Genomic DNA, 27,801 nt, shown 5'->3' on the forward strand with positions numbered 1-27,801 from the left:
AGGGCGGTCACCGTCAATGACTTCAGAAGTCCATAGGTTTGTGGGCCGAAGATGCCCATCCATGTGTGAAGGTTTTCGCTGCCAGGAACGCGATTCACCTTGAGAAACGATGTGAATCTCTCATGATAGGCTGGTCAATCGCTTGTGATGTTATCCAGCAGCTCCATTTGGCCAAGCTGTGCAGCAACTGTGTATTGCCATCTCTTTGCTAGCTATGCGCACAAAGCAGCAATCGGTGTTTCAACTCTTCCAATATAGGAACTTAAGCTGAGGCTAATTACTGGGACTCTTGTTTTCTTGAGAGTACCAGCGGGCTGTTTCAGCGTCTCTTCAGTCCCACCCTCGTTGTCAAGTGTTACATGTCGGCCAGGAACGGATAAGGCAAGGTTCCATATGAAAACGGCGTTTCTTGCTCGGCACTTACGGGCGCATAGTCACATCTGAAATAAGCAGAATATCGCACTGAGCACGGCTTTTTGAGCACTCGTTTATACAAGCGTATAGAATGTAGTCTGTTTATCAGGCACGCGATTGCCGACAGAACAGCAGGGGCCACGGAAGGACCGATGGAGTGAAAAATTCAAGGAATAACGTTAAGGGACAGGAAGACATTGGCGGGGATAAGAGAGCAAACGGCGTAAGCCGATATTCTAGTTCACATTAAAAGGGGAAACAGGAGCTGGGCAGGCCATGTAATGCGTAAGAGAGATGACCGCTGGTGTATTAAAGTTTCAGAACGGGTGTGTCCTACTTGCAATACTTCCGTCGATGTTTCTCGATTTCTCTTAAGGTATTGGCTAACTTGGCTTGATCTTTCCAGCAGAAGAAACGTTCCCAAGCACAGAAGACGGTGAGTAATCAACACGTATAACTTCGTTTTCGGGGACTAAATATTGATCCTGAGAATGTATAATACACACGTAACGCTGTTCCTGTTGTTGCCACCGTGGAAAATTTAATTCCTAAAGCACAGTTTTATATTTATCCGAACACATTTCTTTTGCGCATTTTCTCTTCAAAGAACAAGCCTTTGTAGCGTTAACGACCTTGTTTTGGTACCTGCAGGGGCTTAAACGTTATGTATTGATGCTCTGTATGCCGAAGCAAGAAATTGCAGGCTATCGTCAGTTATCCTGATCGACGAGATGCCCGACGTGCCGCGTCCGTCAGCGATTGGGAAACTAGCGCATCCCTTTTTTCACAATGCCCGCAGATAACCGATACTTTCTGCACGCACTTTGAGTTTGTGATTCAAATTTATTCATAAAAGTATGCGACATGTCTGGCTCTACAAAACGCTTATGTTTATTTAACACATAATTACGAACACCCTTAAAGTTCTAAGTTGTTTTATTATTTCCATATACATGATGTAAAAGATACACTCTATGACTTAACACATAGTCAGTCTCCAGTAAGGTGTATAATACATGCAACCTGTATAACCGCAAGTGGCAGCAAAATGTTTGATGAAGCAAACTGGCACAATAAAGATGAGCCTCTCTACCAAAATTAAATAATTGCAATCTTACACTGAGACCTTATAGCAGAAGAAAGACGACATATGAGAAACATTTAGTGTCCCGAAGGTATAAAAAGAAGCTATAATTAGTCTGTCGATCCTTTCAGAGAATGCGAGCCTTCATACTGAAGCAGAAAAATAAATGTGTTCGAACGGCATGCATATCACCGTACGGCTGACGAAAAATTAAGAGCTTGTTTTATACGAAGTAGCAACTCAAAGTTCTGACGCTAGGGAGAGCATTAGAGTTCACGTCTTGTACAGGCTGTCGGTGTGATAGCGTGGTGAAGTAGACCAATATGTTCTGATTGTATACATACGGCACTTTCGGCCCGGTGTCTTTCGTAGATTTCTCACGAATGTGAAAATCCCATGGTATATATAAATAAGCACGTCTTGGAATCCGCGCTGATGAAGGTGAAATGCAGCAGACACTCAACATCGCTCCAAAGTCGCCCGATATGAAATATAAACCACGATTATGAAGCGTACGCGAGGAACGTTATTATTCCTACGGTGGGATTGCTGTTACGAATCAATGATTTAATTGAGATTATTGGGTCATCTTGACAAATTGTGTGCTAAGAACTTTGCTAGCGTACATTAGTAAACCATCTCTAAATATCACAATGCTCATGCTTAAGAGGAAGCTATAGCGCGGGCCCAAATCCGACGCGGCCTATTCAAATACATGTAAAACGCAAAAGCGTTTTTCTGAGATAACCCCTGGACTGATTTTAACGAAGTATGCTGCATTTGAGAGAGAAAGTCAAATTCTAGTGACTATTGGAAGCGAAACTTCAATTTAGGTCCTGAATTTCGTTAAAAGAATTTTCAAAAATTTGTAAGTTTGAAAAAAATAGAAGAACGAAGTTTACAAATCCATAACTCTGCATCAAAAACAGATATCGTAGTTCTGTAAACGGTATCCATTAGGCAATTGAAAGCGGACAAATTTGATATCTCATATTATATGAACTTGTTACGTTGTTTGCATAGGTTCTGCAAAAGCTGTATTTCCATATTACTAAATTTTTTCAGATTCATGCATAACATATAAATTTTGTCCGCTTTAGATCTACTATTAGATGCAATTCGCAGAACTGCATTATCATTTTTCGTTCCTGAGTTACAGTGTTGTAAACTTGATAGTTTCGTTTTTTTCAAAATTTTTATTTTGGCAATTTTTATTAATACGTTGAGCTCCTAAAGAAATTCGAAACTACTGTCACTAGAGTTTAAGTTTTCCTTTTAAATGCAACAAACCTCTTCAAATTTGGTGCAGTAGTTGCCGAGAAAAACGAATTCTACTTTTAGATGTATTTAGATAGGAGCACCCGAGCTGAAGCTTCCTCTGAATAAAGAACAGCACTCGTTTATAATGATGGTGTTTCAAGACCGGTAAACGCGAAAATCTGTTATTCTCTCGCAAGCCGCTCTTCCACTAACGTTAGGCAAGTGCTCTAAAGATTTCTCGCTTCGGCCTGTGACATATGTTGCTAAACTTAGTGACGAAAAATGGTAAATGAGATGCCCGAGTTTCTCATTATACTCGCGACTGTCCAAATGCTATAAACTCTGTTTTCTGCCAACGTAGCCATATATACGTTAATTTCACTGTAAAACTAAAACAAGAAATGGCGCATCTTTGCGGTCTATGGAGGAAAATGGTTGTTATGTTTGAAGATAAACACAGAACCGCATCTGTTGCATTGAGATAACTTTAAAAAGGCGTTTCCTTCCACAAAATCGGCTAAGTTCATGCGCAGAGCGCATTGCTGAGGCGAAATAAATGAAATAAAATTACGTTGCACATTTCCTTCACTTCTTTTAAAGTGAATTTTGAAACGATAATGCAAAAAAAAATTAATAACGAATTAGTCATATGTCCGCAGACTTGTCTACAAGTGGCTTAGTTTTACTGTTGCCTCTAGCTTTACAGAAGAAAGAGACACAAAATTTTCAAAGATGGCTGCGTCACCAAAGACTACGAAAAACCGCCATTATGTGATTTAAGAGTACTGCTTCTTCGCCGAATTTGAATTAAATACTGCCAAGGAGTGCCTTTCTAGGACCGGGAAACAGGTAAACAAACTGAAGTGTTGCTTTTTGTTTATTTGCGTGCTCTACTACGTGCCTGTCTGAAAGGCGGCAGGCGCCCCAGTAAGAAATTCGGTGAAATTTTCGTGCCGAAATATGACAGATTGCCAGAACTTGGTCGACATATTCAACTCATGGTGATATTTTCACGGCATTACTTTCACGCAGGACGGCGCACGAGGCCTCGTAAGTGAGAATTCTTTTCCACGAACTACACGCTCGACTGGTGGCAAGCTATAAAATGCACTTTTATTTAAAGAACCCGTCAGCCAGGTTTGAGCTTTGCACGCAAACAAGCGCGGTGCTTGGATCACATGGTCGTGATCGAGTGTGCAAAGAATAAACTGGCTTGGTGGCGCGAAGACGGTTGAAATGTTGAACAGAAGGCCGCGCGTCCTTCTTCTCGAGGGAACCACGCTCCGAGCGTAACACTCAAGGTCATACAAAATATAGGGAGTGCTCACAAAGTCTCCGACCATCGCGCACGTGAAATCGGTTAACTAAGTAATGAGCAACGGATCTTGCCGCGACGCAGGAAAGTAACAGAATACAAAAGAAATAGAAATAGGCAGGCGGGGCCTGTCACATGAACCCGACGCGGGATCTCGGCTCCGTTAAGGCACAACGTAGGGAAGGAACGGCAGAACCGACGGGAAAGAGGTGCCTCTGTTTACAGTGATGATTTCCTCTTAGTTGCATGGTAACAACACCTCCCCCCCCCCATCCCCCGAACTTACCCTCTGTCCTTTTCTCAGTTTCTCTTCAGTAAATGCTTTCAGCACGTACCACATAACAACGTTCCCTCCGTACTTTCCATAACTTGTGCGGTTTATTTACGACGCATTTTGGATATTTGCTTTTCGACGGTCAGTGATATCCTGGTACACAAAAGATCGAATGCAGGGAATTGACGTTAATGCTTGCACTCAGGAGGCAGATATTCGCCAGTTGTACGTTTGGCGCTGCTTTCCTCACATTCTACAACCGCTTAACTATTTACTGCTTTTTTTTTGCAGCACGAACGGCCATGACACTGCCAAGTAAGTCGGTACACCTTGCGCTCGTGTTTTGTTGCACGATGTTACATGAGAAAATGTTAGGCTCTATATAAAGACTGTTTGACTTCATTAGAATCTTTGAGCATGTATCACCTAAACAAGTCTCTCTTCGTGCTTCTGATGCCTTTTGTGGCTTAATGACTGTGGGCCTTGCCCAGCCGTTTTTTGACTGCAAGTCATTGTGACATGCTGGTACAAAAAAAATCGAATGCAGCAAATTGTAAAGCATAAATGCTTTTAACACGGCCACTCTACGAGTCGGAATGATATATTGTGAATTTCAGGGAGAACGCTAAGTTGTCTTGGCTCCAGGAAGCAGAAATATGGTTTAGGAGCGGATTTTTTTTTTCAAGATTAGCAAAATTTTATTTAAATAATAGCATTACGAAGTTGGTCAATTAGTATGTTCCAGTAAAAGACGTCGCTGTTCTGCAAATTGATTCTATTAGAGGTGTCTAAAGCGGATAAATTTTGCATACTAATTTACAGCATCTTGAAATCTTCAGGTTGTTTGCTATGGTTCTACCAAATGATCTTATAAATTAGTGGCATGTTTCTGAGCGTGTGGACAGCATCAGTTTGTCCGATTCAGATACATTATTTCATGCAGTCCACAGGTGAGGAACAGCATTTTTATAGCTTCTTCACAGAGTTGCGGAGTGAGGCAAAATCTTTCTGCAATAATTGTTGCTTGGTTGTTGGTGCGGTAGCTTCGGTAACTACCTCAACCTTGACGATAACTTTTTTGGCGAATTGGTGCGCTAAAAAGCAACATGTCACCGCAGTCTTATTACACCAGAAAGGGGGTTAACCGAGGGGCCCGATTTTTAATAGTCATGTCATAAGAAGCCAAAAAACACTAAAACACTAACACCAATGACATTATACGGCAAATTACTTGGGTTTATTAAATGGTATGGTTTCATTTCATTTTCTTTTATTTCATTTATTAAGCACAAGCAATTTCCCCTATGTTGTCCTTGGCGTCAGTGTTTGTTGGCTTCTTATGATATGACTCCATCTTATACTGCTTCAACAGCTGCTCAAATTCTTAACATCTTGAAGGGGCAGCGCAATAATACGAATACGCAAGGCAGGAACACACAGGACAGCGCTGGATGCAGGGGATTCACATCGAATGCATCGAACATCACGAGGAGCGCTATTATTCACATCGAACATCGAACATCGAATCAGCACTGTCCTGTGAGTTCCTACCTTGTGTGTTCGTCTTATTGCGCTGCCCCTTCAGGATGTTCAACTAGTACCAACTCGCCCAAATGTCGATCCTTCTCAAATTCTTAACTCCTTTTTTGCGACAGCACGAGAATGTCTGAGCGGACAAAGCGAAGTTATCAAGAACATTTTGCTTGACAAGCGCACAGCGTCTTCTTAACCCCTACAGTAGTGTTTAATATGGACGCCTGCACAGACGTCCCTAACAGACGAGTTAATTCATGCTATGTATGGCACTTGCACATTACCTCCAAAGTCCACGTAATCTACATTCTGAAAACGTTTAATCATATATATCCCACAAGAATAAAGCCTGCAGTGAGGCACTGGCCGGTTCAATCAAATGATGCCAGCTTGACCGGAAAATACCACGGAGTCAAAAACATTCAGGCTGCACATGAATGCACTTACGATAAGTGTTTCACGTAGTAGTTCTGCGGAAACCCGCAAGGTGGAGAGAGTAATTATGTAGGAAAAATCACACATCCGCCCGTTCGTAGCAATTGCTACAAAGGAAACCCATACAGCTTCCTCGAAAGAAAAGCCTCACAGTTGAAGAAAAATTCGTCCTGGTCTGGGACTCGAACCAGGGACCACCGCCGTTCCGGGGCAGCCGCTCTACCATCTCAGCTAACCAGGCGGATAGCAGATGGCAGGGCGAAGTCTAATTTGTCGACAACACGAAGCAAAGGCAAGTGTTTGTCGTAGTAGTTCTGCGGAAACTCGCAAGGAGAGAAGTAATGAATACAGGAAAAATCAGACATCCACCCGTTCGTAGGAATTGCTACAAAGGAAACCCATACATCCCATACCATAACCAAGCCGATACAGCCCCCCTTCCGTAGCAATTGCTACGAAAGGGTGGACGTCTGCTGTTCCCTATATTAAGCACTTAAGATAAGTAAATATGCATTCATTCTATACTCGTCCATAATGAACCTACCCACTTCGTTAATTATTACTCTTTGTGCAGCTAGGTGGTTGAAATGATCATGCAAACGTGGTATGATATTGTAATCAAGCGCCACTCTGATCCATAAAATCTGTGAAGAAAGCATTCTTGAATACTAACTGCACCGCCTCACAAATTTTGGCTCCCGGACGGCAAAATACTGATTGCCCATTTTCTTGCTTTTAAGCACTTTAGAGTACTTAAAATGTACCTTTAAAGCAGAGTTTACACCTAACATCAAACTCCTGTTTCCATCATTTTTCATTCTTTATTTTACCCAGCTGTCCACAGCTACTTGTTCCCGTTTCGTACTTTTGTTTTGAATTTTCCTTTGTGAATTCACAAATACACCATTATCAGGGTTTACGCCTGCTCATGGGCACTTCGAAAGAATACGCGAATTTGATTGCATTGAATAACCAAACTCTTGCGCGTTGTCTGAAGGAAGTTTCACTTTGTGTGGTTTCAATTTAAAAATGAGGACAGAAGCTAATCACTGCTTCTGTTCACTGTTACCGTTTAAGACTGTTTAGTCAACAAGACTGTTTGAGCTAACATCGGAACAATGGCTTGCTCGTCTATGTAAACTTGATTTCGTGCGTCCACAGCACCGATTCATTTCGCGAAGTACAGAAGCGTCTATTGGGACAGCAGCTATTTGGACAAAGTAGTAGTGCTTTACTCAAGTCTTTACTAAACGAATCGCACACTTCACTTTTCAGGTGACAAAACGAGGGCTTCCCGTAATTGAGCACTTTTACCAGACCCAAATTTTGGGGGCACAAAATCTGTTGAGTCATTCGCTCACGCGCACTCGAGGTAACATTGTCAAAATACGCCTATAATTGTCACGTGATTCTTGTCGAATCGCTGCGAACCAATCCTCAGGAGTGAGAACATGCAGTTTAATTTGTATTTGAAATCGCGTTTAGATTTCTTGTCAGTATTTCAGAAACATGTATTTTTCACAATTTTAGAATATGATTGGAGAAAAAAATAGTTTGACCTCTATTTTCTACTCTTCTCTTGAAAAACTCGATGTTTTTTATTCTCAATTTTCATTGGCTAGGTCGACATGTAATATCCCTTGAAAATAAAGTTCACCGCCGTTGTCAGACTTCTTTAAAAAGATTTAATGTAGTATTTCAAACAGGTATCCCATATTGGGCACGCATATTCCGGTTTTACAGACCTTGTTAATAAAATAAATCCAAGCTTGATGTCATCGCATTGGATTTTGCCTTTAAAACCAACTGCTATATCAAGCCGCTATGCAAATAAGAGAATTGCAGACAGTTCAGTGAACCAGAGCGAGTGACCTAATCACATGGTGTCCTCGCAACACGCCGGCTTCCGCGTCATTACGGAGATATGCACATCTTAGAACGCAAAACTAAAACTGATGATGAAAAAAGTATTATAGCAAACTGTTGATGTCGCTTTGAGGCTTCTCAATACTTCCTCTGCAGTTTTCAGGTCACGCACCTTTATTGAGAGCGCAAAAATAACAAGACGAAAATTTCATGTCGGCACCTAATTAAAAGCGCTAATCTTTCCATTTAACTGAAGCTGTTTTATTTATGTGGGCTTTCAACGAGAACACAAACCCCATCATATGAAGATGGAATGTACGATGTATTTTGTCGTGCACACCTTTCTACTTATTTTTTATAATCATCCATGCAGCCAAGTGTACAGAGACATAAGGCGCAAATGTTTCCGTGCGTACACTCGTACATAACATTCCATTGTGCTTCATCGGTTGGTTACAGACGCAGAAACTTCATATATTTTGGTTTCTCAAGTTCTACTAAAGTCGCATCTTCCCGATAGCCTAGTGCGATTACGCAATTACAATACGCACTTGTTAGTTTCGGATGAGTGCCGACCATATTTGACGATGTGAGCCCATTTACAACGCCCGAATGTTGTTCGCTATCTGCTGCCGCTGTATAATAATTGAAAATTCACGTGCATTACCAGGTCCATCCGAGTGCCCTGAAGCGATCAAGCAGCGCTGTCGAAGGGACAACATGACCTGCGTCATGAGGGGGAAAATGCCGGCTTGTACAGGTAAGCACGAATTATCCCTCAAAATCATTGTTTGTACTACCGTCGTAACAAATGGGTGGTCCTAAATGGAGCTACTATTTGTATTCGTTGGTGCGATTTGCTACAGGTTCATAAATTTGCTTTAGCTATTTCATCCAAGCAGCGCAACATGTTAATTTTACTGCGTAGAATAAAGTGTTGGTATAAGATCTGAAAGTGACGTTGAACAACGCAAATAAAACAAGGACACAAAGAAACAAATACCACAGACAAGCGCTATGAAGTTCAAATTATGAACCGACAAGCCCTCAACAACGTCTGATTAAAATTTATAAATCTGCAAATTCTGCAATCTGCAGAATAAAAGCTGTAATCTCGTTGCACGAAGAGAAAGCGAATGGCGTAAATTCTTTCCATTAGCATTATGAGATTTGAATAAGAGTTTCTCGCTTCTTGGATTCAAAAGCAAACTTCTTTAGATTCGCTAGAGGTATATAAGAGAAGCAGGGGAAGTTTTTGCTCTTTCAAATAAAGATGTGGCGTGACCTATTGCCTTCAGCTGTGTCTTTGCCCTGAATTTTCTGCCTCATCCGTCGAGAAGGTGAACCTTGCCAAGGGACTGTATTGCGGCGGAAGACCTTGGAGGCAACAGCTGCTTCGCTCGATTTCTGCAGTGCCAGAGGTGCTGGCGTCGGTGGCTTCTAGTTCAAGATGAGCGGAGACAAGGTGGATGCGTACCCGTCGCTTTCACCAGTTTGTGGCGAGAGCGAAAGGCAATCAGTCAGTTCCAAGCGAACGGCAGTTTACTGTTCGTTTCTGCAGCAGCTACCACGCACAGTTCTTCCTCCTCGGCGTCTAGCGTAACTAGCGAGTGCCATTACGCCTCCCTCCCAAAAAAGAAGAAAAAGAAGAGAGACTACTTCTCCATGCGGCTAGACGAAAGTTAACCGTCCCCTCCCAAAAAAAGAAAGTTGGGGAGATTTTAAATGCCACAAGGAGAAAAGAAAACAAATGAGAAAGACAACAGACGTGATGACAGGGGCCGCACAACAAAGTTTGTGGATGGGAGTCAGCGCGAGTGGTAGGACTTCATCCTGGTAACGTGAACAATGTCAGAGGAAAGAGGTCTACGGGAGAGGTGCGAAGTGTCCGCGGGGATAACTTCATAGTTGATAGGACTTAGATTATGCAAAACTATGTAGGGTCCAAAGTATCGGCGCAATAATTTTTCTGAGCGGGCTCGTTCACGTATAGGGGTCCAAACCCACACGAGATCTCCCGGGTTTTATGTGACGTCTCGATGGCGTATGTTGTATCGACGAGCATCTTGACTTTGTCGGGATAGAACTCGTCGCCGTGCAAGGTGCCGCGCTGCTTCGGCACGCTGAACAAAAGCGTCTGTATCTGCTGTGGTAGGTTGAGACGAAGTTGATAGGAACATCACGTCGAGCATAGTGGTGACATCGCGTCCGTAGACCAGACGAAAGGGAGGACATGCGGTGGTTTCTTGAAGCGCAGTGTTATAAGCCAATGCCACACACGGGAGCAGTTCTTCCCAATTTTTATGATCCGTGGCGACAGACATAGAAAGCATATCCGCAATCGTTTTGTTGAGACGCTCAGTTAACCCGTTAGTCTGCGCGCGATACACCGTTGCCGTACAGTGCGTTGTTCCACTCAACTGCAGGATATCTCGTACCAACTTGGTGGTGAAGGCCATACCGCAGTCTGTGACAACGACAGCGGGAGCACCATGTCGAAGCACAAAATTTTTGACAAAGAAGTTGGCTACACCTGAAGCAGTTTGTACTGAACGGCTTGTGTTTCGCACTATCTAGTGAGGTTATCAGTGGCGACAAGTATCCAGAGGTTATCAGAGCCGAAGAATTGGGAAATGGGCCGAGTAAATCCATCCGCACTTGTTCAAAAGGTGAGCAAGGAGCTCATACAGGCGGAAGCAGACCGGCTGGTTTCAGTGGTGGAAAATTGCGACGCTGGTAATCTCGACAACTTCTGACGTACTGCTTCACGGTTTTTGTGAGTTTTCGCCAGTAGAAGTGAAAGTACAGTAGAAGAGTACAAGTGAAACCAAGATGCCCGGACGTTGGTTCGTCGTGGCATGCACGTAGAATGTCGTCGCGGAGAGGAGCGGGAACAACGAGCAGGAAAACGGCTGTAGTAGGGCGAAAGTTTCGCTTGTATAGGATGTCGCCACATATGCAGAAAGAGGACAAGTCACGCGCGAGCTGCCGCGGGGGTTCTGGGCGGCTTCCATCAAAGTATTTAATCAAGGGCTGGAACTCGAAATCTTGGCGTTGCTTGTGATCTGCGTTTAAAAACGGAACAGTACAAAGAAAACCAGAGTCGTTGTCAGTATCTAGTGGTGCGGTTTCCACGGGGGAGCAGGAGAGACAGTCGGCGTCCGTGTGTTTCTGGCCAGACTTATAGACGATTGTCACATCAAATTAATGTAACCGAAGGCTCCATCTTGCGAGACGGCCTGAAGGATTCTTGAGATTCGCCAGCCATCAGAGAGAGTGGTGGTCGCTGACGACGCGGAAGGGGCGTCTGTGTAAGCATGGCCGGAACTTCTGGAGCCCATACAACTGTGAAGCATTCCTTTTCTACTGCTGAGTAGTTTTTTTCAGCAGCAGTCTACGTCGCGGCTGGCATACGCAATAACGCGTTCAACACCACCTTGAAACTGTACGAGTGTCGCTCCGAGACCAACATTACTAGCATCAGTGTGGACTTCTGTGTCGGCCTCGGTGTCAAAATGACCAGGTATCGGTGATGTCAGTAGACGTGGCTGAATGTCGTGGAAGGCGTCGGATTGTGCCAGGCCCCAATCAAATGTGACGTCGTTTTTGATGACTCGTTGCAAAGGTTCGGCAATCTAAAAAAAATTGGGCACAAAACGGCGGTAATACGAGCTAAGCCCTAAAAATCGGCGGACATAATGATTTGTCTTCGGTATCGCGAACAGAGCAACTGCCATTGCTTTTTCAGGGTCAGGGCGCACACAGGTGCTGCTAACAATATGACGAAGAAATTAAAGCTGCACGTAGCCAAAGCGACATTTTTCGGGCTTCAGAGACAGGCCGGCATTGCGGATGGCTTGAAGAACCGCCTCAAGCCAGTGGATGTATTGCTCAAACTTGGTGGAAGAAACAACTACATCGTCTAAGTAGACTAGACACGAGTGCCACTTGAGGTCAGGTATAACTGTGTCGATCATGCGTTGAAATGTGGCCGAAGCGGAATACAATCAAAAAGGGAGGACCTTTAATTGAGAGAGACCGCCGGGTGTTTAAACGCCCTTTCTTCCTGGTCCCCTTCGCAAACCTTAATCTGCCCGTACCCACTACGCAGACCCATTGAAAAACAGTAGCGGGCATGTCGCAGGCGATCCAAAGAGTCGTCAGTGCGAAGAAGGGGGTAAATGTCTTTTTTCGTGATCTTGTTCAGTTTGCGATAATCGACACATAATCGTAGTGAACCGTCTTTCTTCTTAACTAATACAACAGGTGAAGCCCAAGGACTTGTCGCTGGTTGAATGACATCATCGTCTTGCATTTGTTTAACTTGATGACGAATAGCATCCTGTTCTCACTGCGACACGCGATAAGCGTGTTGGCGAGCAGGTTGGACGGTCGATTCAGTGATTATTCTGTGTTTGATTAAAGGAGTCTGCTTGACGTTCAACGTGGTTGTGAAACAGTCGCAAAATGACGATAGCAGAGTGAGGAACCTCTCCTTTTCCGGTTGGTCGAGCTGTGGGTTGGCGTTGATGTGAATAGTCAGGTCCACATCGCTTGGTTCCGGACTAGAGCTTGTCGTTACCCAAGCACAGGCGTTAGACTGCGCCACTGTTTCAAAGTAGGCCATGGTCGTATGCCTCGCAAACTGCTTGAATTTGCCACAGAAGTTGGTAACTAGGATCGTGGTTTGCCTATTTTGGAGCTCTACGAGATCTCGTGCGACACCGACTTAGGGATAATTAACCAATAACGGTTGTTTAAGGACTGTCGATTCATGTGGTGACTCGGTCGACCGAGTACATTCATGGTGCAGTCTTGCTTTTTGTTTTGGTTTCGTGTGCGACGTGGCTTTGATTCACACGAGATCTTTCACCCCTAACGAAGAAGGGCTTCACGTATCATTTGGCTTTGCTGTCTTTCCCCGCGCGCTTATGCATATAGAATTCAATATTTACAAGAGCTCTGCGTGGCCGTAAAGCAGTTGCAGTCACCGCTTTGTGGTGGCTTCCTTGTCAGTCCCTGCCAATTTGTTGTGCGCTGTGATCGAATAGAGTAACATAGTTCCAAACATCGTTGTTAATTTTGTACGTCTACGATTTTGTTAATCTTGGTCCCCAATCAAAATCGTGCGTGCGGAAGTCCTTGTGACACAGTTTTTTACTAGCTGATAATTTGATATAGGTTGGTTTAATCATTTTTAATGCGAACGAGTGTGCATTTAATTACGATGCGTTTGAGCGGAGAAATTTTGTTTGGCCCCTATATAAGTCTTTGTCTTAAACTGGTACGCTCAGGCGAACGCGTACTCGATTACAAAACTACAGGTTCACCATCTTAATGCCGCTGTTCTCCTGCAGTGCACTGTCTTTTATGCCACAGAAATAAATCGCTATAGGATGAACAAAAACTAATTGAGAGAAAGAAAGAGAGCGATGCAAAGGAGAGAATGGCAGAGAGGTTAACGGGAGGTAAAGCCTCCTGTTTGTTATCCTGCACTAGGGTAAGGGATAGGGAAAGTAATTGGAGGAACTGTTCAGCCGGTGCAATGAACTGCTCATCACTTAATGCAGGAGCCTGGGCTGCGCCCTCTCACCTGTATCGTTAGAGGGAGGGCTGTAAGACGTGTCCATTCTGACCGAATAAACAAATATTTCATATAAGGTACAACCAAAATCATGCGACAACTTTGGGCGCAAGGGCTTTGCTGAGAGAACGCAAATAACATATTTGAATGGCTTAGTTAAGGCGGCATTTACTTGAAGTGAAGAGCAGATAAAATTATCAAAATTTCTAACCAGAACAGCGCAAAATCGCTTTTCATTAGCAAAAACGCAAGCTAAGAAATATTGCCAAACAGCCCTAGTGTATGTTGGGCATTCTTTACAAAAAGTCTCGTGCTTGAGCTATTTGATTCGAGTGTAGCAGAATTTTAGCTATCTCTGTCTTCACTGACAGCTGTAAGTGTAAGCAACTTTCTCCATTTGCATTATTTGCTCACGTTATTTTATATGCATATCACGCTCATTTTTGTGTGTCTTGAATAATGAAGCCAGCTTTTGACGGCTGTGCCTCTGTGTGTGTATAATGTTACCATTCTAGTTTCTTCATCTGTACGCCCATAGATTTTTGACCAGATCAAGATAGCGTGCGTGCGAACGCAACTCAATATATGCAAATACGATGGAAGTCAGTATAATATGTGCTACAGCTTGCCGTTGCCTTTTGTGTGCATGTGTATTATTCTGTATATCAGTATAGGCTGGCTTCGTACCCTCTTTAGCTAACTCCACGCAACAAATGTTCCGGAATTGGTTCGTTTCATCTTCCATTAAAATTTTTTCTATAGCTTGTCATTATCATGTGAAAAGCGATCGCTGTCAACGTAGCAGCTAAATAACTTTTTGTTCAGTCAAATATCGTGAAGTCGAAAAAGATGAAAAGAACACGTATTCCTTTAAAAAAGAAAACTAGATTAAAACGACAAATCTTGACCTGCCAACATAACACTTGCGATCTTGAAATAAAACCTGCGCCTCAGTGGACCGCACACTGCCACTTTCTAGAACTCGTTTACTATAAGCAGAATGTCGAGCCTAAAGAAATGCCAGTTTATTTCAGGTTCGAATTCAGCGCGCTCCAATTTCGTTGAGGTTCAGTTCCGATTCGCAGAAACAAAAATTCGTAATCAAATCCAAATCAAAGCATTTATTTCAATGAAAGAACAGCTTCTGGGGGGGGGGGGGGGGGGTTGATTGAATAAGCGCTATTAGTGTAAAAGCTTGACGGGGCCAAAGCAACCCTGACGACGCATTTGGGAGTACAACAATACGTGCCCAACAGCCAGAATGCACAATACGGTAAATGTAAACCACTGAACATTTCGAAATAGTACGCTATACCAATACACTAGAGAAAGGAATGATACGCATACTTATGACTGCCCATAATAGTTGCAGTTCTCATAGAAAAACTAAAATATACACTAAAAGAACACCATGACCTAATCATAGTGTTCATGGCATGACCTAATCTGAAATCAAAACGGGTTTGAAGAGTGGGCACGAACCAGTTGACCAGAAGCATGTTGGTCGAATATGTTTTGATGAAGGTTTAGGATAAATGGTTCTGTGCCTAAAAATATGCATACAACTATTGTGCTCATACTGCATCGGGTGTTAGAAACCAGACCTCTTGTAATTAATATACCTGTAGTTTCCATCTACCTATAATGTTCCTCTCTGGGCCTTTAATTCGCTGATTGCTGTCTGAACTTGAGCTTGTCCTAGCTTTTTTTATGGCATATCGGGCTGTTTTGCAGTGCGCTGATCGGCCGTTGAAGTTGGTAAGAACAGCTTTAAACCTGTATTACGAGAAAAGCCTAGTATGTTAGCGATATTACTGCTGCCTAATTATCGTTTGAGCCAGTTCGTGCTAGCAGTAACGCACAATGTTTCGTTACTGCTAGCGTTGCGAGAATGCTTTGGTATGGCCACACGCAAATGCCATAAACCACCAAATTCTTGTTTTCGGCTGTTGTTTTGTTTTTCTCACCCATTCCTAGCTTAAGTTTATGAGGACCATGAAGAGTGTTCAATGCATGCTGTACGTACATGAAAGATTTCACTGTTCTAACAGGGCCTAATTACTTAGATCTATTATTTCATTCTATTCTATTCCTTTTTTATCATAAACCGCCACTCAAGACCAGCTAATTAAGGCGATAACTTAGGCTGAACGCCTTTTGAATCACTGACGAAGTGGGGAAAAAATGAGTTGGAACAGAACTGTTACGTGATCATGGTCCATTTATCAGTTAACTTGGCCATGAAATTTACTTGATAGTAAAATCTTGGTATCATAGTAAAGATTATAAGGCAGTCGCGTCGTTCTTGGCGTTGCGATAAGACGGCGCCGATCCCATAACAACTGGCATCGGTTCGGACCCCTGTAGGTGCGGACGGGTCAATGTGGGCCAAAACCGGTGGATTGGCGAGAATCGTGATAAGGCGTGAAAATGTGGCAGCCTGAGAGAAACTCCACGTAAAAGGCACGTCTTTCTTCAGAAGTTCAGTGAGTGGTCGAGCGATTGCTGCGAAATCTTTCACGAACCGCCGGAAATAAGAAGAGCCCCACAAAACTTCGGACGTCTTTGACAGACTGAGGTACAGGAAAAGCCGTTACTGCACGGACCTTCTCCGGGTCGGGTTGTACTCCGTAAGCATCGACGAGAGGGCCTAGCACTGTAATCTGTCGGGGCCCGAAGTGGCTTTTCGAATAGATCAACTGGAGACCAGCCTTGTGCAAGACGTCAACTACAGCTGCGACGCGCTCAAGGTGTGCCTCAAACGTAGGAGAAAACACAAGGACGTCATTGAGCTAACAAAGGCAAGTTGACCAGTTGAAACCTTGAAGCAGAGAGTCGATCATTCGTTCGAACATGGCGGGAGCATTGCATAAACCTAATGGCATATTGGTAAAGGCCAGCTGGAGTGAAAAAATTTGTCTTTTCTTGGTCTTGCTCATCGACGGAAATCTGCCAATCACCAGCTCGAAGGTCGATGGAGGAAAAGTATTTGACACCATGAAGACAATCAAGAGCGTCGTCGATTTGTGGTAAAGAGTAAACGTCCTTTTTCGGGGTGTCTACCAAGTTGACATTTCCAAGTTCCCCGAGTTCTCCAGGTTTTCCCTGAGTGCCATTGAAAAATTCTCTGAGTGACGCAGAAATATGTTTTACGTCAGGACGGGCTGAAACCTCGTCGTCTGATGCTGTCACTCTCTAGTAAGCTTATGAAAAAAAATTTTAGTAACGACTTAATTGAGTTTGAATACTAAGGAGTGGTGTTTATGTTATTCAAAAAGAAAATAGAAGGGAGGGGTTAGTAAAATGCACAGCAAATAAAATGTCTGCAAAAACATTGCAAATCAAGTTGGACATCCTCAAACACGAATAAAAAGCAGATGCATACAGAAGCAAATATTTTCGAACATGAGCTATTTCTATCAACTGATAGAAGGCTCAGTGGTATGAGGCCCGATTCTTGTCACAGTTAATATTCTCTCTCAAGAGCTCGTAAGACTATCTCAGCTGTCGTCCTGACATACTCTCAGCCCCCGCACGACGCCTCAGTGTTGTGTTTCACTGCTTTAAAGAGTTTATTGGGTGTGGATGATGGACACCTGCGTCCCGCCATCAGCCAACACTTTCTTTTTTGATATCACGCTCCTTCAAAACAGCGACAGCACGCTTCCTTTCCCGTTCATTCCTCAATGAAAAGGTTCTTTCTGTTCTTGTCCTCCTGCCGCCACTCGTTCGGCCCACGGACAATTTGAAGCATCTTCTTGGTCAGTTGCACAGTCCAAGTCCGATTTTTCGCACTTCCTAGAGGCTACGAGAACGTCCGAAAAATCGGCCAGGTCTGAAACCGCCATAGGCACATTCGAAGACGCTCTGAAGGCCTGTCGGCACACGTATTAGGCATATCGGTGCTCATACTGTAACAGACGATCCCGGATATGTGCGTGTATAATTAAGGAATACATATTGTAACCCGTGACAAATGCCCCTTCCGAGCATTGTAATCCTTCACCGCAATAAGTTGCGTATGCTTCACCACGTAACATTTTTGTACTGAGCCAAAGCTGATTTTCAGGAACCAGTGTTCAACGCAGGGTGCTTTCCGAGCTTCGAAGCCAATTGCGAGGACCACAAAGGCATAGTCGGTGCCATTGCTGACAGCAGCGAATTCTTTCAATGAAAAACACGGCACCCAACGGCAACAAGCCTAATAGCTAACGTCGAAGCAGCTAGGTCTAGCGTTGCCGCAGTGGTGTCTACGGCTGCCAGCGGAACTGCGTGCGGTGCCGCTGGTTCGAAGCGGCGAGGTATTCAAAACGGCAGCGGTGGTGGCTTTGATTAATGCCGTTTCAGATCTGCGGTCACGGCAAAAAGTCCGGAAAATTGGACGGTGAAGGGTTCTTGCGTCCGAAATTTCAAACGTTTCGATACATTGATTATATGGGGTACGTGGTGGTGCCGCGAAGCCATCCAAATTATCGGGCATCTGGAAAGTCGGTCGTTGACTGTACACTGGAAACTCCTCCAGCCGACGACAGGGCATCAAAGACGATTCATTACGATTGCTGTCTATTACTCGAGCCAGCATACCGCGACCTCCGGCCCTTTCAACAAAATTACCGCTCCTTTTCCCTGATAGAGGCACAAATTCCCTGAGTTTTCGCTGAGTTCTTCCAGACTACTCAATATCCCTGAGAATTCCCGGTTTTCCCGGTTTTCCCAGTGAGTAGACACCCTGTTGGAGCAATTCGGTTTAGGTGGCGGTAATCAAAGCAGAAACGTCACGAGCTGTCTTCCTTTTTAACGAACACGACCGGCGACGCCCGAGGACTCGGCGAAGGCTCAACAATCCCTCTGGCGAGCATCTCGTTTTCTTCTTGCTGAATAATTTGCCGCTCTGCCGTCGACACGCGATGTGGTCGGCGGTGAATGGCAACAGCATCACCAGTGTTGATCCGATACTTAACAAGGGACGTCTGACCAAGTGGTCGATCGTCAGCGTCAAATATGTCGCTTGAGGAAAGCAAAAGGCGATATGGGGTGGCTGCTTGGTCAGGTGCGAGGTCAGGAGCAACCATGGGACGTAATGGGCCGTCGAGGTTCAAGGCATGCTGCGGGTAATCAGGAGGATCTCGAGACGCGTCGGGCTGCAAAAGCACTGACGTGGTCGTCTGTCGCTGACCGGAGCGTGACCACCGCTATGCCTTCAGGTAACATTTGCTTCGTCAAGCCCAAATTGATAGCGGGGAGAAACATCCGATTAGCGGCAAGGGTTACTACGGCGTGTGGCAGAGAGATGCATTGCGCCAGGAGGACATCACGAAGAGGTGCGACGATATAGCCGCCATCAGGCACGGTTGCCGTTGAGGCCAATTCGACGAAGGTTAAGCGAACAGAGATACGCGACGAGATAAGCGAACAAACACTGTAGTGCAGAGGGTGTTTGGTTGTTCCGGGCGAACGTCACAGCATACCGGGGTAACAGTCGCTGAGGGCAGAATGCATCGTCAGTAAGTCGAGCCCGAAGATTAGGTCATGAGAGCAACTGGTGAGCATGGTTAACAGGACTGGAACTTGGCGGCCAGCAATTCCTATGCGAGCAGTGCACATAGCCCTGACGGCAACAGTGGCGCCATTGGCGACGCGTACGAGTCGAGGGATGGCAGGCTTAAGAACTTTTTTGAGGCGACGACATAGGTTAGCGCTAATTATGGACTCTTGGGCTCCAATATCAATTAATGCCGTAAACGGAACACCATGTACGTTTACTTCAATTAGGTTCGTGTTTGTGAGGAGCATGAACGGAGGATCTGCACAGGACGAACGTGATGCAGCACTACCTCGAAGAGCTGCACAGCCTAGTTTTCCGTCCGTCGGTTTGGCGAGGAAAAGCAGCGAGGCTGGGGTGACTGGGATCGCCGGCGTTGAGGCGACGGCGATCGCACGGAGGAGCGGCTGTCAGGGGCACCAAAGTAGGGTACAGACGGCGACGTGAATAACGGCGAGCGTCGGCGTATGGGCGAGGAGCAAGGAATGAGCTCCAGTACGGCGGCATCCAGGTGGTACGGCAGTGGCGGGATACGTGACCAACGCGGTGGCAGCGGAAGCAGATCGGTTTGTCATCTGGGGTTTGCCATTCAGCCATATTGCGTGGTCTGGGAGCGAAATACTGGTCATTACAGGTTGTGGACATGGGAATGGGTGCCGAATCAGGTCAGGAGACAGAGCAGGCGGTAGGTACGCCAAGGTTTGCAATTTCTTGCCGCACAACTGCTCGAGTGATAGAAATAGCGGGGGCCGCTTGGTCGATGGTACCGCCAGGGGATTGTGGATGAAGGGCGGCCGGACTCGCCGCTCCAATGTCACGGCGAACAATACATATGACGTTCTTTTGAAATTGTCGCGTGGCGGTAAGTGCGGAGCAAGAGGACGTGGCAGGGGTGTTAACCGGGAAAAGTATGGGACGATGCGGCGGCTTTTGGCTACCTCGAAGCAGCGGCATTCTTTGACAATGGCGTCGACGGTAGAAACGTCGTTATTGACGAGCAAGTTGAAGGCGTCGTCCGTGATTCATTTTACGATATGGCCCACCTTGTCAACCTCAGTCATGTGCTCGTCGACTTTTCGGCAAAGCGCGAGCACTTCCTGTATGTAATAGACATACGATCCGGCCGACGACTGGACACGGGTGGCAAGCTCTTTTCGCGCAGCCTGTTGGCGACCTGACGGGTTGCCAAATAGAAGCCGCTCTTTGAAAATGTCCCAGCTGGAGAGCTCGATCTCATGGGTGAGAAACCAGACACGCGGTGTCCCGTGCAAATAAAAGATCACATTGGCAAGCGTGATGGTAGGGTCGCAGTGGTCGCTTTGGCTATAACGCTCATACATGCTCAGCCAGTCGTCGACGTCAACGTCATTTTCGGCGAAGGATGTCCCAGGATCACGGAGACTAGGGACCGTAACGTACGTACGCTGTGGTTGGCGCCGCAGGTGTAGGGGCGAGGAGGTGGTTCCATCGGAAGCCATGGCTAAGAAGACGACGGTGAGGCCGCTTCAGAGCTCCGTGGCGAGGACGGCGAACGTTCCACCTCCACCCCAGTGTTACGCGAAGGGCAAATCAGTAAGACTAGCGACCATGTACAGGTTTTATTTATAACAGCGGTTGCGGCGCTGACCGGTTAGATTCATCGCGCGAGCCCAGTTCGTTCTTCCTCCTGTTTTCTCGAGTGATGGCGCCCACGCGCCTCGTTCAATCAATCAAACACCACACACATGTAGCAATATGAATTTTCGAGCTATCTACACAATCGATAGCTGACAGATTAGAAAAGGACATTATTCCAAGCCCGAGGCGCATTTGCACGGGCAGATGGAGCGTGTTACGCCCACGTATTCATGTTGTTAGTGGTTGCAGTTAAAATCCGTACACCTCTAATATACCGCTACGATTGCTGCTGCTTACGAATTTCCGTCAGTGACCTGTTAGTTCAACACCAAAATGAGCTACTGGGAGCCATGAACCCGTAAATCTTCATCGAACGACTTAACCTACAAGTATTAAAGAATGCTTTACCAGCTTACGATATTGATGACGAAGATATCGTTTTATCCGAAACAGTTTTTAACACCAAGCGAAAGTTACTCGGAGAGTAATATTCAGTTAGTGGAGATGTGCCGGCGCGTGTGGTGCCGCTTGAGTCAATAAAAACTTTTCAGCTGACTACTTTGCGTAACAACTCTAAAAAGGAAACAGCAGATTAGAATGCAATGACAGATTGCGTTGATCGTCAGATCAAGCAACCCGTGCAATGCACTTATTTCTGTGTCGCTTGTGTCTTTGGCCAATCCACTCCTCCAGAAGCAAACAAGCAGTGTGGAAAAGCTTGGTAGCTTGTTTGGCATAAGGGGTAATTCCCGTATGCAGAAATGCATCTTGAAGCCCATGCGTGACCTGATCTAAATGACGCCAATCGTGATCGCGCCGAAGGAAACCCAATGAGCGTCTTTGAGCGCGTTAACGCCAGGCGTCATTTCAATCAAGTCAAGCCTGACCTTCAAGTAAGGTTGCATTTTTGAATACGGGAGCAGGGTAAAGAAAGAGAAAATAACAACTATAATTGTAAAAGCAGGTTACTACATTATAGACTTGCGTTGGCCTTCATTCTGCGTCGCTTTTTATGTGCGATCGTTTCCTTAGCTTTAAAGTGTTTTTGAAAATGTAAGTGTAATAAAATAGGTCAAACAATGCAAAATGAGTGCGACCATAACGCGAAGAACTTTGTTGAATTCACCTTCCTGAAAGACATTCAAATCTAAGAAAAGTGTCAACAGACGTAGTAATACGTAATTCGTGCCCGAGGTTGTTAACAAAAAATACAGCTACGTTTAACTTAGCCATTAGTGCTTAAAGGCATTTTTATTATGGTGCTGAAGTACTGCAGGTATAGACGGCTTGAGAGGTAATTGAGCAGTTTTCGTACTTATCGTTGCAGCCATTTTTATGCAATGACTAATGGGAGTCGCTAATGGCATGTATATGGGTTCGGCGCAGCGAGGCATACTGTGACAATGAACAATATTTTCCCAATGAAGCTGTGTCTTCCCGAAATGAGAACACGACCGACGGCATACCTTATAAACATATCGCCGCCATTTAGTCTGTTGTGATATACTGTAAGCTAGTGAGAGACGTGAACATTCAAAAACGAGTTAAAGCGGTGTAATGGGCAATTTATTACCATACGTTGAGAAGATGGATGTCTATTGTCAAGATTTCTAAGTATCTTAGTTGTTTTTTTTTCTTAGCTATCGTTTAATCATGCAAAAGATTGTATATACGCCAGTGTATTTAGCACATTATATATATTGTAATGAAGCAGACGCGCCCCTGTGTATGTGCCGTCAGAAGAGGAAGACCAAGGGCCGTGCCGTGATCGCGAGCGAGGCCCGTGCTACGGACAGCCCTTGCAGTGCCTTGATTTACTTAGCGTTCCACAACGTTGTCGACGACAATAAACCTCGTCGCAATATATATATATATATATATAGATATATATATATATTGACACGTGTACTTATCTTTATCGGGCAACCACGTTTCGCCGCTTAACAACTGTAATCGCACAGCGAGGGACGCGCCTGCATGTATCCGACGTTTCTGGAAAGTTATCGACGCTTCTATCCGCGTGTCTGTTGTCACCGAACCTTGTGTTATCAGATTTCATCGCGTGACACGAATGGTGTAGAACTTTGTGGAAGACACGCGGGTCCCATCAGTTATTCTGGAACATTCGACGACTGATCTATAAAAGCCGACGCGCTTGACCCGCTAATCAGTTTTCCGACGATCGCCGACCGTGTTCGCCGCTATCGTTGTGCTATAAGTGTAGCCTGTTTTTGTGGGCACAGGTTCGCCCAATAAAAGCTAGTTTTGTATTCCACCGTATTGCTTCTGTCTTATATATATATATATATATATATATATATATATATATATATATATATATATATATATATATATATATATATATATATATATATGTATGTATATATATATATAATCGTGTCGTATATGTTTTATACGAAGCATCTGCTCATTTTAATGTTCTGACACTAGAGAAATCATTAGAGGTCACGCCTTGCAAAGGCTGTGGGTATGAAAGTGCAGACCAGTATATTCTGATTGTATGTCCGCGGCACTTTGTCCGCAATTTCTTTCGCGTATTTTTCCCAAATGTGAAAATATACAAGGTATATAAGTAAGTATGACTTCCAATCCGGGGTAGTGAAGCTAAAAGTATCAGAAATCCATCTTCGCAACGAAGTCATTCGATATGAAATTTGAACCACGATTACGAAGCATACACAAGGCATACGCGACCATTCAATCGGTCATATTGCTTTTATTACTCAATGATTTTTTTACCGACTCAACTTTTACCACTCAAAGCTATCCAGAAAGAAGGCACTAAGTTTCGACAGACGGTTCTATCGTGAAAGACGACCAAAACCAAGCATTTTGTGATTTAAGAGTGCAGCTACTTGGGCTAGTTGAAATTGAATGCTGTGACGGAGTGCGTTTCCAGGACAGGGACTGAGTAAGGCACACAGATGAACAAACGGCTGTTGTTTGTTTACTTGTGTGCCTTGCTCTGTGCCAGTCTGAAAAGCGGGCCGCGCCACAGTAAGCCATTAGGTGAATTCACAGTGCTGTAACATGACAGAATGCCAGGACTTGGCCAAAATATTCAACTCGTTGTAAAACCTTCACTGTGTTTTCTTTCATGCAGCGCCACCCCTGAGCACCCGTAAGTAAGAGCATTTCTCTTTTTTACGAACTACACTTTCCGCAGGTGATAAGCTTTAAAATGACAGAAAGCTGAGCTAGTTGGTAAGGATTGATTATGTAAAATAGAAGTGAGGAGTGCAGATAGGACACAAGAGTAGAGAAGTGGAAAACACTTCTATAGTCGGCGTTCGTGTTGTCCACTTCTCTACTCTAATAATAAGCTTTAAAATGGACTATTATTTAAAGAGTCCTCCACCCAGGTTCGGGCTTTGTACGCAAACGAGCGTGGCGCGCAAACCACTTTGTGCCTGCGATGCTAGTGGAAAGTGAAGCGTCTGGGTGGCGCGAAGACGTTTGACATTTCAAACGGAAGACCGCACGTGCTTCCTGTCCAGGGAACCGCGCTTCGAGCGAGAGGGTCGAGGTTACACGCATAAGACAGACTGCTTGCAACTTCTTCGACCCTGGCACGTGACTTCGCTTGACCACGCGATGTAAAACGGGCGATGCCGCCACTCAGACTACAGCACACGGCACGACATTTAGAGAAGACAAAAAAAAAATCAGCAGCGATTGCGATGCCACCCAATGCGATATTTTAGCGCCGCTCTACAGGCGTTTTGATTTCACGATATATTGAGGCATCACACAGTTCACCGCACCGAACGGCAGAGCCGCAACGCGTGGCGCTATGCATGGGTGCCCCATGTAACTTGAGCCAAACTTTACAAATATGCAAATTTCCCGTAGCTGGAGAAAGCCAAGGTAATGTTGTCTATGCGGAAAGAGAACGTTAAGCGACGGTCGAAGCGGCAGCTGCTGCGGCCAGCCTGACTTCGAAAAACAGCGCCTTGCTGACGTGGCTCGAGTCACACGCAGATGTGCGGCGCCGATGATTATGGCGGATGAGGACTCGCGGTGGTGACGACGATGCTACTCGTCAAATAGATTCCTTAAAGGGCGGCACATAGCGATTGACACATAACCAGTGGTTTAGGTTGGCGTCAAAGATGCTGAGGATTATGAAATAGCGGCACTGACCCGCGGTTCATAATCATTGACCCGAGTTGGTCGGACGGCTGGATTCGATCACGGTTCTCTCAGCACAGCGGCCCGATCAAGTACCCATTTGGCTATAGACTACCCAATGACCCAAGTTGGAGCGCAAATGGTTAGAACAAAGAAACTAACCGGAAATTGCGGGAAGTATCATAACAATGCTAATCACTATACAAAAACATGTCTGCTGATCGCCGATATTGTGGCTAGCTAAACTCTCGCATTCAGTCCTCTTCCTCAGCTTGATGACGTCATCACTCGTGCCAAACAGTCGGCGTCACGGTCTCACCTTTCGACGTTACTTCCCTCATTTTTTCCTGTCGTAGTGACAACCTCTCGATTTCTAAACCGCCCGCCATCCTCGTCTCCATAGTCCAACCACAAGCACCCAGCACAGCGTCTAAATACATCAGACGACACAAAACCGTTGCACTTAAATGAAAAGCTATTTCCTTTCGATAAGTTATTTGAGCCTATGCCACATAAACAAGGTTCCCTCCTTGCTTTTGATCGCTTTTGTGGTTCAGTAACGGTACATGTTACTCATTTGTCTTTCGGCTGTCGATGACGAGCTGGTACTCGGACGATGGCATGCAGCACGTTCGCGTTAACACTGGTGCTCAAGCGGCAGTTATTCGCCAGTTATCTTATGCGTTGGGCGCCGCCTTCCCTACATCGCAGAATCGCTTAACAATGTGCTCTTTGCTTTTGCAGCACGACCGACCACGCCACTACCAAGTAAGTTGCTACACCTAGCGCGTGTGTTTCGTTTCGCAATGGTACTTGAGGAGAAACACTTACCTCTAAAGTTAAGGAATTCTTTTCAAATGTGCAAGCTTGCCCCCCCCCCCCCTCCCGCCCCCCAGAACAAAAAAAACTTTCTTGTTTGATTATAACCTTTGAGTTTGCTTGTATGAACGTTCGCTCCTTGCTTCATGTTATGGTTTGTTAAGCATTCACATTTCACTACTGAATTTCGCCAATGGGTAATAGATTGATATCAAGAAATGGGCTTGCAGTACATTAATTTAACGGCACCACTTTGCCATCTGGCGCTGAATTGCTGGAAAAGTTGCCACGTTTCTTGACGGTCTGATCGCCAATTTCTGTACTATTTTGTATACACTACCATTGCCAAAGCCAGAAATTACACTTTAACTCCCGGACTTGGCAATTATCCTTTGATAAGAAGCTTCGAGGTTGTTCAGGCTTGTTATTAAAGAAGTCATCTTTTTATATGCAGAAGGCTGCCTTTTCTGATCGTTTACTGTACGCTGGCTACTCCGAAGTGATAATTTCATCTGTTAGTGAAAGTGTGGTTCATGGCGTCGAGAGAATAAATGACCAAGGTAGTAAAACCAAACTAGAAGGAGAAAGGAAAAACGGAGTAGTACCGTATGTACACAAGTTGGCGCATGGGCTTAAGAACTTTGCTTCAAGGTACATCATTGATGTTCGTTTTTCCGTGAAACATAACATACGTCGCATACGCTGGTTAGTCGATAATTTGCTGAAGAGTAAGCAAATAAAGGGAAAGTTCACTGTCAAACATGTCAACTGGTACATCACTTTTGTTATGCAGGTTGTATATGTAATTACGTTACCTTGTGGTAGGGAGTACGTGAAACGAACGACGCGTTATGTGAATGTTCGACTTAGGGAGCATGAACTATCTCTTCAAGGGGTTGCGATACTTCATCTCCCGGAGCATTGCAAGTCGTCAGATCGTCACCCCTGTTTTAAAAAAAAAACGTGAGATTTATAAACAGGCGAACCAATTGACAAAACAAGTCGCTTAGGGTTACAATGTAAACATTATGGACAAGGCATGTATCAGCGAACCATCTGTCGCTCTTCATGACAAGGAACTGTGTTACGTATGTCAATTTTGATTATGCGTCATTTGGTCACAGTGGTCTCGATGTATCTCTGTGCCTCATCCATGTCATGGTCGTGAACTGGCATATATCTGTGTGTGTGTGTGTGTGTGTGTGTGCGTGTGTGTGTGTGTGTGTGTGTGTGTGTGCGTGTGCATGTGCGTGTGCGTGTGCGTGTGTGTGTGTGTGTGTGTGTGTGTGTGTGTGTGTGTGTGTGTGTGTGTGTGTGTGTGTGTGTGTGTGTTGGACATAAATAAAATATCAGTTGGGAGTCAGTGCCGTGTCGTCGTTTTATACCTTCCATTTGTCCGTGTGTAGTGTTGCGCTGGAACGAACCTTACTATGAATTCAAACATATTGTGTGCAGCCACTCTCGTCCCCGCAGTGGAGGTCCTGTTGGCGGACGAGGTAGAGCGGCAATTCGGCCGTCTTCCCACTATGCTGAACCTTGACGACTGTGACGCCATGTGGTCGGACGAGGGCTCCAATGTAGATGTGCAGTGCGACATTCGTTGTCATACAGCTGGCCGATGGAAGCTACTGGAAGAACTGCTTGTAAAGTATAATTGACACAGCAGTTCCCGTGTCCAGTGTGATTTCTAGCAGAGCACCGTTTTCAATTCCGCCAAAATACCCTTGCGACTTGCCAAAGCCACTCGATCTGTAATGTCAGTAGTCGGCTCCTGCTTCGCAACCTTTATCGTTTTCAAACTGCGTGTTTAATTTTTTTTTTTTTTTGCTTGTCTGCAAATGTGCTCTCATCGCTACGAAATGCCTTTTCCTTGCACACTTATTACAAGTCTCCTTGATATGCGGGC

General features: G+C 44.9%; 1 protein-coding gene across 1 annotated transcript in view; it reads left to right on the plus strand.

Annotated features, from left to right (window-relative positions):
* The window catches only part of LOC129384190 (uncharacterized), a 123,013-nt gene extending 95,460 nt beyond the window's left edge, over positions 1-27,553 (plus strand). The window contains exons 25-31 of the mRNA XM_072284104.1: positions 821-850; positions 3,791-3,808; positions 4,639-4,662; positions 8,852-8,941; positions 24,049-24,066; positions 25,821-25,844; positions 27,369-27,553. Of these exons, the coding sequence (XP_072140205.1) occupies positions 821-850; positions 3,791-3,808; positions 4,639-4,662; positions 8,852-8,941; positions 24,049-24,066; positions 25,821-25,844; positions 27,369-27,553 (389 nt within the window). The remainder of the gene's footprint in view (positions 1-820; positions 851-3,790; positions 3,809-4,638; positions 4,663-8,851; positions 8,942-24,048; positions 24,067-25,820; positions 25,845-27,368) is intronic.
* Positions 27,554-27,801: the final 248 nt, after the last annotated feature.

The sequence above is a fragment of the Dermacentor andersoni genome, chromosome 8 (assembly GCF_023375885.2).
Source record: "Dermacentor andersoni chromosome 8, qqDerAnde1_hic_scaffold, whole genome shotgun sequence".
NCBI lineage: Eukaryota > Metazoa > Arthropoda > Arachnida > Ixodida > Ixodidae > Dermacentor > Dermacentor andersoni.